We start from the raw sequence: 14,400 nt of genomic DNA, 5'->3' as shown, positions 1-14,400 counted from the left end.
CTAAGATTTATGTGTAGTTTTTGCGTGCATATTATGTATATTTACAAAAAATTACACAATATTTGTCAGGGATTTCCTTGTTTGATAAGAATCTTACTACCTTTTACTTCTTTATTATCTCTACTATTGTTTTAAATATTTTTTGTCCTTATTTAGTTATTTTTGAACTCCTAAATATTAGGTCATAATTAAAATTTTACTTGATTTCAAAATTCTAAATATTAGAATAGTAACTTAAATTACATATTTATCTAATGCAAAACTTATTTTTAAAGGGTAAAAAAGGCTAATGACATTTCACTAAAGACATTCATACTTTTAATATAGTATAGATAATTTAGAACCCAATAACTTAAAATGCTTAAAATTTTAAACCTATAAACTTGAAATACTAGCCCTGCCTGTGAACCAAATATATATCTAAACAGTAATCTTAGTTTCCTGGTTAAAACTCCCTTAATTCATCCAAATCTATATCCAAATAGTAACTCAGTTAAAACTCCGAGAAGCAGATGAAGTGCAACAGAGACGAAAAAGATACAGATAAAAGTACAACAGAAACCGCCAACAGTTAAAAACAGTGACATACACAAGTACTTTCATCAGTCATTCAATTGACCTAACTACTAACCTATCTTTTCAAAACAAAAAACTAAAACCATATCTTCATATATATATTCCACAGTCTCCATTTCCAATAATCAATTTCATCCTCCAAAAAAATGTCCTCAAATTCCCAATTTCTATTCAAAACCCTCATCTTACTCTTCATTTTCCCATTGGTCAACTCTCGTTCTATAAAGTCAACGTTTCATAAAACTACAGAGCTCGACGAATCATTAACATATCTATGGCCTTTGCCTTCTCAATTCACTTTCGGAAACGATACGCTTACTGTTGATCCCAATTTGTCAATTGTTTTTACTGGCAATGGTGTTGGGTCTGTTATTGTTAAAGAAGCGTTTGAGAGATACAAAAAGATTATTTTCAAGCATGGTTCTAAGTCTGGTGAATTTTTTGATGTTACTCAGCTTACTGTCATTGTTCATTCCGATAACGACGAGGTAATTTTATTTTTCGAAAATAGTTACTTATTTGTTTATCTTATTGTTGGGATGAGTATTGTGTTGAATTATGTGAACTGTGTCATCTAAAAAATATATGATTTTTATGGATGTTATATGGACTAATAGTGTAAAGATTCAGTGAATTTTTAGCATGTTACTTACCATTTTTACCCGATTACCAATTAATGCATATCTAGAATTTACCTGATTGTGGAAATGTTTTTTACACCTAAATAGAGCTTAACTCTCTTTGTATCTATTTATGTTTGCAATACGACATTCTGTATGGCCTAATACTTCAATTTTGAACCTTTATTATGATATTATGTTGAATTGTGTGAACCACCTTATTTAAATTAGAAGTGATTTATGTTGGTGATTTGAATCGCGTTATTTCATTTTCCAGCTGCAACTTGGTGTTGATGAGAGCTATTCGTTATTGGTGACGAAGAGCAATGAGCATTCGATTATCGGGGAAGTCTCGATTGAGGTAAAGTTACAGTTGAGTAATGTTAATAACACTAAGGTCATGGAATTCTTCTTCATTTTTTCAGTTGCATACACATGTTTCATAACCAGTATCAACATTTGAATAAATGAATAAATTACTATAGCGTGTCACCACTTGGGGCAAGGTGTATCCCCCTGCATTTCTTGTTCAATCTAATTTGAGCTATAAGTTCTTTTATGCTAAAACCCTTTTTCTGCCCACAAGCTCTTATAGGAAGTAGAACTAGATCAAAATCTCCGTTGAATTTAAAGAATGCATCTAATGCTTAGGATGTAGAGAATGATTCACTCACTCTACTTCAAAACATACATTCATCTCAAATGTATCTGGAGAATCCGAAGAGAAGTTTATGCTGAAAGAAAATTATTAGGTAGAGATATAAGGAGTCGGAAGAATGTGGAGTAATACAACACCAACAACAACATACCCATTACCCAGTATAATCCCACAGGTGAGGTCTGGGAAGGGTAATGTGTACGCAGACCTTACCCTTATCTGGAGAGGTAGAGAGGCTATTTCCGATAGACCCTCAACTCAAGAAAAGACGGAAAGGAAGAAAAGGGAAGAAGAAGAAGAAGAAAGAGGAGGGAGAAAGAAAGAAGAGGGAGACAAAAGACGACAAGGAAAAAGAGGAGAAAAAGTAGCATCAGATATTAACAAGCAGGGAGCAACAATTTGAGTAACATCAAATAGTAACAATCACGGAGCAACAATTCCAGTAGCAATTTTAAAAAACAATGGACGTGGGTGCTAAGTACCAGATATAATAACAAACGAGAAGGAAGTAACTTTCAACCAACAACAAGAATAATACTAGTACTACTGGTAAACCTAGGAGAAACTCACAATTACCTGTCAACCCACCACCTTAATCCTCGACCTCCACACCTTCCTATCGCTAGTCATGTTCTCGGTTAGGTGTAAAGAGTGATAAAGGCAGAAGAAGAACTTACGTTGTATTGATTATAAGGTTGGCTTTATATAGCCAAGTGTAGTACATAAAAGCTGTGAATAATGTAACAAATTAGAGAGAATCTAGGATACGGAGAAACCTATGTGAATAACAATCCTAAACAAAAGGAATCTGATAAGCACCAAAAGAGATATTAAAAAACAGAATAACAAAGAGTCATATACAGAAGGAGATAACTTACTACTATTGTTATTAAGGTGAAGCACCGACATGTCCTACCTAATCACCTCTCCCGAATACTTCTTTGGCCTACCCTTGCCCTTTCTCAAGCCCGCCATGGTCAACCTCTCACACCTCATGGAAGAGGAAGATTAATATATCATGTGTCCAGGAGAGTAGATGGGGGTACGAAGGCTCGGGATGTTAATGGGTATAAGCTTTGGTATTCGAGGGGTGTTGGAGGCAAGAACGGGGTAGGTATTTTAGTTGATAAGGATCTCAGGGAGTTAGTGGTAGATGTCAGGAGGGTGAATGATAGGTTGTTGATTATTAAGCTAGTGGTTAATGGGTTCACTTTTAACGTGATTAGTGCTTACGCGCCTCAAACGGGACTGAGCGAGGTCAAAAGGCGCTTCTGGGAGGATTTGGACGAGGTTGTGTGTGGTATCCCGCAGTTCGAGAAGATTTTCATATGGGGTGACTTTAATGGTCATGTTGGGGAGATGACTAAGGGTTATGACGAGGTGCATGGCGGGTTCAGTTTTGGGGTTAGGAACGAGGGCGGTACTTCGTTGTTGGAGTTTGCTAAAACTTTTGACTTGGTGCTAGCTAACACGGGTTTTAAGAAGAGGGAGGAACACTTGGTCACTTTCCGGAATAGGGTTGCCAAGACTCAGATTGATTATCTTCTCCTCAAGAGAGGTGATAAGGGCCTTTGTACGGATTGCAAGGTTATCCCGAGTGAGTGTCTGTCGACGCAGCATATGCCCTTGGTAATGGACTTGAAGGTCAAGGGAGCAAGGAAGAAGACAGCGGTGTATGACCAACCTAAGATCAGGTGGGGAGCCTTGACTAAGGGAAAGGCTCAGGAGTTGGGGGAGAAGTTGTTGGCTATAGGGCCTGGAGTAGTAGTGGGGACGCGAGTAGTATGTGGACCACGACAACGAACTGCATTAGGAAAGCTGCTAGGGAGGTGTTAAGGGTCTCGAATGGTTACTCGGGTGGCCACAAAGGGGACTGGTAGTGGAATGGGGAGGTCTAAGGAAAAGTGGAAGCTAAGAAAGCGACGTATTTGAAGCTAGTGGGGAGCACGGATGAAGAAGAGCAGAGGTCGTATAGGGAGTGTTATAAGAAGGCAAGGAAAGAGGCGAAGCTCGCGGTCACGGCGGCTAAGACTGCAGCTTTTGAAAGATTGTATGAGGATCTTGGGGAAAGGAGGGGATAGGAAGTTGTACAAGTTAGCCAAGATTAGGGAGAGGAAGGCTCGGGGCCTGGATCGAGTGAGGTGCTTCAAAGACGAAGACGGTAAGGTATTGGTGGAAGAGGCGTGTATCAGGCGTAGATGGCAAGAGTACTTCCATAGTCTCTTGAACGAGGAAGGGGATAGGAACATCGTGCTGGGTGAATTGGAGAACTCAGAGAGTCGGAGAGATTTTGGGTTTTGTAAGCGTATTAAGTGTGAGGAGGTTGATATGGCAATACGGAAGATACCTTATCAAAAAAAAAAAAATGGCAATACGGAAGATGAGCAGGGCGACTGGGCCTGACGAGATCCCGGTGGAATTTTGAAAATAAGCGGGTAGGGTAGGTGTGGAGTGGCTTACTAGCTTGTTTAACGTCATTTTCAAGACGAAGAAGATGCCCGAAGATTGGAGGTGGAGTTTGATGATTCCGTTGTACAAAAACAAAGGTGATATCCAGAACTGCAACAACTATAAGGGTATCAAGCTGATGAGTCACACTATGAAGGTTTGGGATAGGGTGGTGGAGAAGAGAGTGAGGACAAGTGTATCTATCTCTGAGAACCAGTTCGGATTTATGCCGGGACGGTTAACTACAGAAGCCATTCACTCTGTGAGATGATTGGTGGAGCAGTATAGGGAGAGGAAAAATGACTTGCACATGGTGTTTTAAATAATGGGGTTTAAATTAAAAAACATAAGCATTTGTAGTTCTTATTGTTTTTCACCCCAAGTGAAAGATAAAATTCTATGCTTTATTAAAACTTTCTAGTATTCTTTCTTCTTTCCTATCGATATATTCTTCTTATGGTCGCATTGCTACTCTTTCTCTTATCTTTGGAGAACTTTGGTCATAACTCTTGCTCTAGCTCCTGATAATAAACTTAGCGTATTTTATCATCTCTTTTGTTTATCTCTGATAGCTTAGTTAACTAGCTAGTTATATCCGTAGTGTTAACCCACTTATCAAGAAAAAGAAAAAAGAAAAAGTCTTGTCGTCATCACTTACCCTGCGTTTGACCATTACATAATGAGGGTGCTAGAGTGTACATTCTTTAGTTGGAGTCCTACACCTAGAAGTGCATGAATAATTTTTTGTCAATACTGCAGGCAAATTCTGTTTATGGTGCACTAAGAGGACTTGAGGTACGTACGTTGGATGAACATGATTATGAATTGGTTTATCTTTGTGGCATCAGGGAATTAATGACTGTTAGTTTCATATGCTTACCGATAACAAAAAGTTCAAACTCTCTTCTGCAGACAATGAGTCAGTTATGTATTTTTGATTATGGGGTTAAAACAGTGCAAATTCACAAGGCTCCATGGTTTATTCAAGACAAGCCAAGATTTGCATATCGCGGGCTTCTGCTAGGTAAGATCCAATCTTTCATGCTTTAAACTGATCCATGTAATTCTTGACTTGGTGGTCATCTAATATGTAACTGGTTATACTTCTGAGAATGAGTCAAAACATATGGACATTGCTTTCTGTAGATACACTAACTGATCTACTTGTTGTATTGCTGAATTGTTGTGCAGATACGTCAAGGCACTATTTGCCAATTGAAATTATCAAGCAAATTATTGAATCCATGTCCTACGCTAAACTTGTAAGTTGGTGAATCCTATTTTTCTGACCCAGTTTTGAATTGGGTGGTTCTGCTTTTCTGATATTGCTGATTGGAATCAGTAGAATGTTCTTCATTGGCACATCATAGATGAAGAGTCATTTCCTCTAGAAGTGCCTTCATATCCAAACTTGTGGAAAGGGTCATATACAAAGTGGGAACGCTACACTGTCGAGGATGCTTATGAAATTGTTGAGTAAGAATTTCCCCCCGGCTTAGCTAATTTACAGTCTTTTTGGTATGAAGGATCTTCCCCCAAAACTTCTTCAATAACCTTGAACACAGGAAGTGATTTTTTCTTTTATTTCCTATATGTTTTGGACAAAGGCATGAGCATTTATTCCGTATTTCTTATAGAAGAAAGAAAAAAAATTAAAGGGTGGTGACTGGAGGTGTTAAAATCTTCATCTCAAGTGGCTGTTAGTAAACCAAATATAGTATCCTAGACAATTGTTCATATGGCTTTAGAGAGGCCAATTTTGTGAAGTACTCATATCACACTGGATCCAAATTCTAGTTTGATCAGGATTTGGTAGTTGGTTTTGGGGGGGGGGGGGGGGGGTTATGGGGTTGGTGAATTGATCCACATTGTATTTGGTTGATCCTCTCATGCCGAAAGATTAGAACGGTCTGGAGTCGTCCCTTTTGGTTATTCGCATTACATTCCATTTTATCCAAACCAAATATTGGAGTACTACTAAATCTAACGCTTAGCTTTAGTCAAAAAGTTTATATTGAGATCTAGTTCAACACGTCAAAAGGATCATTTTGTACCATCTAGAGTATAGGTTAAAAGTATCCAATTAGTTGGGAAACTTTCATAAACGTTGCAAGCTTGCAAACTGGTGTTGAATTGAATGAGTACTATGAACTTAAAGTTGCAAGCTTATCCTTTCATTTAAAGACGGTCAAAAAAAGGTTGTTTCTCATACCATCCCAGAAGAGCCATAGCGTAAAGGGTGCTCTGGCCTGTTACTTGTAATCTGGAGGCCGATGAGAGAAGTTTACTGAATAAACTACCAATGGATTAATGTAACATTTCAAATCTGAATCGGACACAAACTTTAGCAACCTTCCACCCGTCGAAAAGAAAAGGAAAGGGCGGTAGAGAGAGGGTGGAGAGTGCAAGGAATAAGTGCTGGCAACATTGATTATTTAATTTTAATACGTAGGCTCTTATTCAAATTGTTTCTGGGTATTGTTAAAGCTTCCAGGAAAAATTGAAACAATTCTTTGTTCCTAGAACTATGATAATCTGTTATGTTATTATTTGTTTCAGTTGTTTGTTCTGTTTTTGCTTCTCATCAGATGTTCCTATATTAGAAACTGATGCTGACAGAGTTCTCCTTGTTTCTTGTCTTCATGATGTCTTATCAAATTGAAGCTTTGCTAAGATGAGAGGTATGTGACATCTTTGAAGTCTATGCAAATGTTTCATTACCTCATCTTTAAAAGCTTTTTGATTGTTGGTTAATGCAATGCGGCTGCACTTTTCTTGATAAGTTAATAGAATGAGTATTTTGTCCTTTTCTAAACCGCAATATTACCTGCACAGGTATCAGTGTTATGGCAGAAGTCGATGTTCCAGGTCATGCAGAATCATGGTAAGTGCTTTAGAGAATTGGTGTTTCCCTCGTACTATTTTGGGTCTATTGATCTTCTTTTTAGCAAACTATGGATCTTTGAGATTTTGAATTGCTGCTGCTTTGCCTTAATTGCTCTTTAACTCTTATCTGGCTAAATCTCCTTCAGGTTTTAAACTAAGTCGGCCAGTATGGTTTTTCTTGGTATTGCATTAAGATATCAGTGCTTAGGCAAAAAGCACAAAAACATTGAGAGATGTATAGTGGAAGAGTTTTTCCTGTGTATTGAGATCTTTACTTTTCAACAACAACAACGACCCAGTATAATCCCACGTGTGGGGTCTGGAGAGGGTAGTGTGTACGCAGACCTTACCCCTACCTCTGGGTAGAGAGGCTGTTTCCGAAAGACCCTCGGCACAAGGAGATGTAAAAGAGGCGAGATCTTTACTTTTCAGATCAGTCATATTTGTTCACCATTCCAACAGTCAAACTATGATTTTTGAAATAAAGGAAGGTGCCCTGCTTTTTTTTGAAAGCGAAATGTTAAACGAAAATAAAGAGAAAAGACAGAAAGAAATATAGAAGAATCTGATATTTGCATGGGGAAAGTAGTTGTACCTCTAAGCAGAACAGAGATACCAGGGAATAAACACTTCGCCTAATTCTTTTGAATCCCAGTCCTCCCTCCTAACTAAGAAGCTTAAAACCACTAAAAGAACTTGGTTGATAAACATACATTGGAAAAGATATTGACAGAATGGTCCATGGAGAATATTCCAGATGAGCTTTGTCTTGTTAGTTTTGCCAGGACATTTTTGGTGGTAATAATGTTTTGCCAAAAAAGATGTAAAATTTAAGTTAGAATATTATAAGGAATATGAATATTTTCTTATTCAGTATAGGTCATCAGTCCCTTTAGTTGTGTTATAAATTTATTTCATGTCTCAATTTGGTTTTATTCACTATGCAGGGGTGTAGGGTACCCTGATCTTTGGCCTTCTCCATCTTGTAAAGAGCCACTAGATGTCTCAAAAAACTACACTTTTGATGCCATTGCTGGCATCCTGGCAGGTTAGTTCGGAAGGTTTCTCTTGAAGAATTCTCCCATTTTTTCAGGAGTTATGTAATTGCATATCTTCCCCTATTTGATGTAGCTATGAAGGGTATATTTTCCCTATGTACTGATATTTGATTGGATTTATCATTATCTTTTATTAGAGCCTATTTATTAGTTAGAGATAATCTTTTCTTATAGTTAGACTTTGAAGATAGGGCCTCGTGTACTTTGTCTCTGGGACAATTGTAGGACACATGATAATTGATTTGAGTATCACATGATCTTCTCTCTTTAACTCCTGCTTCTTGCCCTCTTCTCCTTTCTTTTCCCCTCTCTCATTCTCTCTCCCCCCACTTTTGTCTACTCTCTTATTCTTTGGTCTCATTCCCTTTCTCTTTCTTTCCGTCTGTGTCTTCTCTATCTCTTATCCTTCTCTCTTTGTCACCTTTCTCATTTCTTTCCTTGCCTTTCTCCCTTTCTGTATGACATCTCTATCTCTTTCGCTATGTACCTTGTATCCTGGAATATTTTATTTGTTAGCACCCTCTATTCTTATCCGTCAAAATGTTTCACTTAGTTGTACGCGGATCCGAATCTCGTAGTAAAACATAGCTATTTGGAGCACCTAGTTGATGGATTTCATGATTACAGCTTACACGCTTGAAAAAAAAACTTTATCGGGACTTATCACACTTCGCAAAAACTTGAAAATGAAGATCAGTTTCCTTTTCAGTTTTGTGGCACCCCTTTCGTTGTCCGAAATTACCAATTATTTATTTATTTATTTTTTTAATATTTTTTTGCAGACATGAGGAAGATTTTTCCATTTGAGCTCTTCCACTTAGGTGGTGACGAGGTCAACACAAGTTAGTATCCTTTCGATATATTTGCAGAAATTTCCTTATGTTTTGCTGCTTTACTAATTTTAGCTAATTTCTTTTGAGCAAAAGGAATAGAAAACGATTATCTGTATATCCACAAATGTCAAGTCAAGATAACTCATTTCGTCAGAGTCAAAATTGTGAAGATTTAGGAATCATTGGTCTAGAAGTATACTGAAATTCTTCGTAAGGGTAATCTTTTAGAGAGAGCACACTTTTAATTCATGTAATTATGTCTTCGTAAGGGTTAAACTACTATGTCTCTTCTCTTAGATAAAGAAATTATGTAGAATGCATGAACTAGACAACAGTGCTGTTTTTCTTTTTTCTTTCTATTTGTGGGTATTGAAGACATAATTACATGAATTAAAAGTGTGCTCTCTCTAAAAGATTTTGGATGTGATGGTCACACCTTTCAGCTTGGTACTAGAGCAGGCAGAGGTCGTAGGTTTGAGTCTCACCGCCATATATTATCAAAAATAATTTTCACGTGCTTTGGCCCATGAAAAAGAAGTAGGTTCGCACGTGCGGAGGCATACTGAAGATATAATTAAGTAAACAAAAGTGTGCTCTCTCTAAAAGCTTAAGCTTTTAGATGAGATGGTCACACATCTCCCAACAGTGGGGAAGCAAAAGAAGAAGAGACCTCTAGAATAGAATTTAGATGCTGCAAGTACATAGTGATAGCCACTCATGGGCATGTCGTGGCAGCCTATCCTTCATTTGAGAGTCCCAGAACTTTCAGTGCTGTATCATGTTATAATTTGTGTTTCCGGAACTTCTTTTCTGTGGATCATGTCATCCATAAGACTGATAACTTAGGATTTCTTCTTTCATTAGCACTGCAAATATTTTTTTCCCTTTCTTCTAGGCTGCTATCAAACATTTGATGGTGATATGCTTTATATTAGTTGTTAAGAAGAAAATATATTAACATCTTTTGATCATTTTTCTTTTGACGGTGGCTTTTGTCCATTTTCTCTTGTTAAAAAAGAACTCTCACTATATGCATATCTTTCTCGCCATGCATGCACTCACACACATGAAAAGAATTTTTGTTTATTGGCATTTTTTTGTGGTTGGATGTCATGACCAACTGCCCACTCCGTTCCAGCTCTCCCAGAAAAGGATGGGAGGAATGATTAAAAAGAAGTATTGAAAGCTGTTATTTTTTGCAGCTTGTTGGACAACTACGCCACACATCAAGCAATGGTAACCTCTCTCTTCTTATGTCCTTTCTGAAGTTCCAAAAAATGATGCACTTAGTGTTTCAGTCGTGGACTTATATCAGGAAGCTGAAAATCTCGAGTGATTATAGGGACTCCTATGTTTACAAATATGCATCTTATGTTTCACACATTTATATTACGTATGGAGACCAAGCTGTAGTTGAAATGTCATCCGTTTTTATACCAATAAAAGGCTGTTGGAGTAATTATTCACTATGTATGTAGTGTTATTATGGTATTTTGTGTTTTAGATTTAGATGACTTCTTCCTTTGTTGAAAACATGCCCAGTGGCATCTCTTTAATTATGTAAGCTATCTTGATTTTTTCTCTGCAGTGCTGTTCATACCCTCATTCTGTTTGCAGGCTTCAAGATCATAATATGACTTCGAAGGATGCGTATGAGTATTTTGTACTCAGAGCTCAAGAAATAGCTATATCACATAGCTGGACACCTGTTAACTGGTAATTTCGCTTATAAATGCTCTCCTCTATCACAAAGAAAGGGCCCTGTTATACTTGTTAATTCATGTTTTTCTTCATTATCAGTTGCAACTTACAAAAGGAATGATGAAGATAAACTAAATAATGGTTAAAAAAATTAGCTACAATAAAATCAGTGAAGATATTGCTGGACTGTGGTTCCTTTGAACTTAATGAAGTAAGATACAGTCCTGTGGGTTATCTCCTTTGTGCGACTTGGCAAAGGTATTAAAATTAGAGTTGAAAATATGTGTTGCAAATATATTAATTGAAGGACATGTCGGGCCCTTTATTTAGTTTCTTGTACTTTAGATTTATTAGGAGATGCCAATAAGTAAAGAGAGACCGATGTGACGCTTTCTGTTTTATAATGCATACTAAAAGTTTGTTTTCTAGAGAAGTATTTGCTTAATTCAAAAACAATCACGAGCATTTATTTCGGGTTTAAGACAGCCATTTGTTTTTTCTTCTTCTAATGTATGACATGGTGTGTGAATTTATTATTGTAGGGAAGAAACCTTCAATACGTTTCCGTCTAAACTTAACCCGCAGACTGTGGTGCATAACTGGTGAGGATCAATCTACTGGTTATATGATGGGGCTTTTTTGGTTAATATGCAACCATCTGAATATCTTGTTAATGTAGGTTACGTGGTGATGTTTGTCAAAAGGCAGTTGCAAAAGGTTTTAGATGCATTTATAGCAATCAGGGGTTTTGGTATCTGGACCACCTAGATGTCCCTTGGGATAAAGTCTATTACACGGAGCCGCTGGAAGGAATAAAGAGTATTTCCGCGCAAAAACTTGTCCTTGGAGGTGAAGCGTGTATGTGGGGTGAAACCGCAGATGCTTCAGATGTTCAACAAACCATATGGCCACGGGCTGCAGCTGTAGCAGGTATTCTCTTGGATGTGTTGGATTACATGGGACTTATTTTAGTTCAACTATGTTGCATATCACGAATATATAGTGTTCTACAACCTTAGTTGTGATGGTAATTCCTCAAAGGAGCGTTTGGCCAAAGTGGCAGACGTATGGCATCTTCTTTTCTGAAACCAATACCTTTTTTTTTCTTTTCGTTTTGGTATTGACATCTTTGTTTCACTAGACCGGCTAGGAAACAGTGCTCAATCATGCCTGATACCGGGTCTTCCACTTAGTATTTTGCTGTCATATTTTTGGTGTTCTTTCTCCAGAAGAAATTTCAATCTTACTATTGGTACTGCTTTGTGTTTACTTCCAGAACGGTTGTGGAGCGACAAGGAGGCCACATCTTCAACAAATACTACGTCAGCTGCATTGCAAAGGTTAGAATACTTTCGATGCCTCTTGACGAGGCGTGGGGTTCCAGCTGCTCCAGTTACCAATTTTTATGCTCGACGTCCTCCAATAGGGCCAGGATCATGTTATGAACAATAACTTGTGTTGTATCATCAAGTGTGATCCGTGTTCTGGAACTGGTAAGTTTGTGAACTAGTAAATCTTGTCATCTTTGGCGCTGCTGTATAGTCTCCAGGGCTTAGGAAGGATTCTACTTTGAGATTGTCTGTCAGTTACTCTCTAGTTCTTGGGCTCTTCACTGTAATTTTATAGTGGTTTGTTAATGTGAATAAGAGAAAAATGGATGATCTTTGCAAGACTTCCATGCTTATAGACTTGGGATTTGACATTATTTCGCCTCAGGTATTACATTCAAACTTGTAATTTCATATTCTTGGTTCATTCCTTTCCTATTTTCATATATTACGCTAAAAGTAACAACAACAATATACACAATATATTCCCACAATGTGAGGTCAGGTCTGGAGAGAGTAATGTGTACTCAGACCTCAGGAAAAACATTTTTCAGGTTACGCAAAACGTAAATCTCCATAATTTGCTACTGGATTATTCAAACAATCCATTTCAAAAATTTGGAACATAAAGGTTTGCTATTTATTCTGTTTTCTTTTTTCTTTTCTTTATTTTTGGTGGGTTGAGGGGAGATAAGGGGATAAGAAGAGAGCTGGAAAGAAAGAAGATTTTTTTAATAAGCGTAGTGTCCTGATCAATTTTCACATATTTCGACTATTTTACCATGTATAGGCTTAGGTATTGGGTAACTGAAATAAACATAAATTGTAGCTCCCCAATTTTGACTTAACATGTGTACTAACCAACTATGGAAGAAATTTTGCGGACAAAAAGGGTTCTAGAATTGGCAGTGACAGTGACCTACTGACCTTAGAATACTGCATGCTATAAGTCATTGGGATTATAGCATAGAAAATGACAGCATAAAAAAGACAAAATTGACTATACAATCTTATTGAAAGCATTAGTGGAGTTAAATCTGGAAAAGAGTCGTGGTTAAGAGATAAAGAATGTATACATTATTGACATAGCAGGTCATTAGACAAGACATTTGAATTGAATATTCCAATTCCCCTTCTGACTTAAGTCAAACAATCAAACACTACTAGATACGTATCCGCATTAGTGTAAATGTAAGACATGTATCTTGCATATAAGCTTTAATCACTTGGCAATGGTTAAGTAATAATACATTTTCTCTTTAATTGTGACTTTTTATATTTAAATTATTCGGTCTGGTGCCGAACCAAGCGGGCGGAAGGGGTGCATTCTTTCGCTGTAAAATTATACTGTATTAGGTCAAAATTATTTTTTATGTATATATAGTAGATATTGAATTCCCTTGATTTTCTCATGTGTTTACATCTTTATAGTTTGAACCTTCTTACTGAAATTTCTGGCTCCGCTACTAATAAAACTCATGTGCAAATAATTATTCCACGGCAGATACAACATACGATTGCATCTGTTGTCTATTGTATGTACTATAAATACATTTATATAGTTGAATAAAATTTAAAATTTGCATCGCACCCGTTGTTATAAAAGAGTAGTTGATGCAATAATACTACACATCCATTAACAATAAAATCCTAAATCTTTACTAAACTTGTTTTTGTTATAAAATAAAAACAGTTTAGTAAAACATGAACAAGAAATAGAGATATAGAGAAGGAAGAGATTTTCTTCTTCAATTGTGTGTCTTTTTCTATCTATTATAAGGCATTTATATAGGCATGAAAAGTGAAGAATAACTATTGTAAATGTGTCATTGAACATGTCATTAATCATTTGAGGGAAAAATCATGGAGGAAGATCATGGAGAAGGTTATGGAATTACAATCATAACTCCATAAATATTAGAGTAGTGTGGTTATGGAGATAATGGAGAAGGTACATTGACATCCACTATCTCAAACTATTCACAACACCCCCCTTGGATGTCCATGTAATTTACTAGAAAAAGTACGTAGTTATATGTAATACGCATTACTAGTTACCTCGTTAAAAACCTTACCAGGAAAACCTAGTGGGACAAAATCTTGGTTAAGAAAAAAAGAGTACAGCGCGTAGTTACTCCCCCTGAAGAAATCATCACTTAATGTCTCGAAGACGGCGCATTCTAATCTTGTATATCAGCTTTTCAAATGTTGAGGTTGGTAATGCTTTAGTAAACAGATCAACCAAATTATCACTTGAACGAATTTGTTGAACATCTATTTTACCATTCTTTT

General features: G+C 36.9%; 1 protein-coding gene across 1 annotated transcript; it reads left to right on the top strand.

Moving 5' to 3' along the window:
* Positions 1–642: 642 nt before the first annotated feature.
* LOC104121268 (beta-hexosaminidase 1) lies at positions 643–12,535 on the top strand. Its single transcript, XM_009633221.4, has 15 exons — positions 643–1,064; positions 1,474–1,557; positions 5,062–5,097; positions 5,215–5,326; positions 5,494–5,564; positions 5,648–5,778; positions 6,967–6,983; positions 7,138–7,186; positions 8,136–8,236; positions 9,029–9,088; positions 10,282–10,315; positions 10,697–10,795; positions 11,323–11,382; positions 11,460–11,710; positions 12,057–12,535. The coding sequence occupies exons 1-15, from the start codon at positions 723–725 to the stop codon at positions 12,230–12,232; spliced, it is 1,623 nt and encodes a 540-aa protein (XP_009631516.1). The 5' UTR covers positions 643–722; the 3' UTR covers positions 12,233–12,535.
* Positions 12,536–14,400: the final 1,865 nt, after the last annotated feature.

The sequence above is a fragment of the Nicotiana tomentosiformis genome, chromosome 5, assembly GCF_000390325.3.
Source record: "Nicotiana tomentosiformis chromosome 5, ASM39032v3, whole genome shotgun sequence".
Classification (NCBI taxonomy): Eukaryota; Viridiplantae; Streptophyta; class Magnoliopsida; order Solanales; family Solanaceae; genus Nicotiana; species Nicotiana tomentosiformis.
The sequence above is the reverse complement of the archived record's forward strand: the minus strand, read 5'-3'. Positions and strand labels throughout refer to the sequence as shown.

Excerpts from the sequence above, each read along its gene's own strand:
- LOC104121268 (XM_009633221.4), top strand. The coding sequence starts at position 723 with ATGTCCTCAAATTCCCAATTTCTATTCAAAACCCTCATCTTACTCTTC. Across the intron at positions 1,065-1,473 it reads TTCATTCCGATAACGACGAG|CTGCAACTTGGTGTTGATGA; the intron begins GTAATTTTATTT and ends TTCATTTTCCAG. Across the intron at positions 11,711-12,056 it reads ACGGGCTGCAGCTGTAGCAG|AACGGTTGTGGAGCGACAAG; the intron begins GTATTCTCTTGG and ends GTTTACTTCCAG.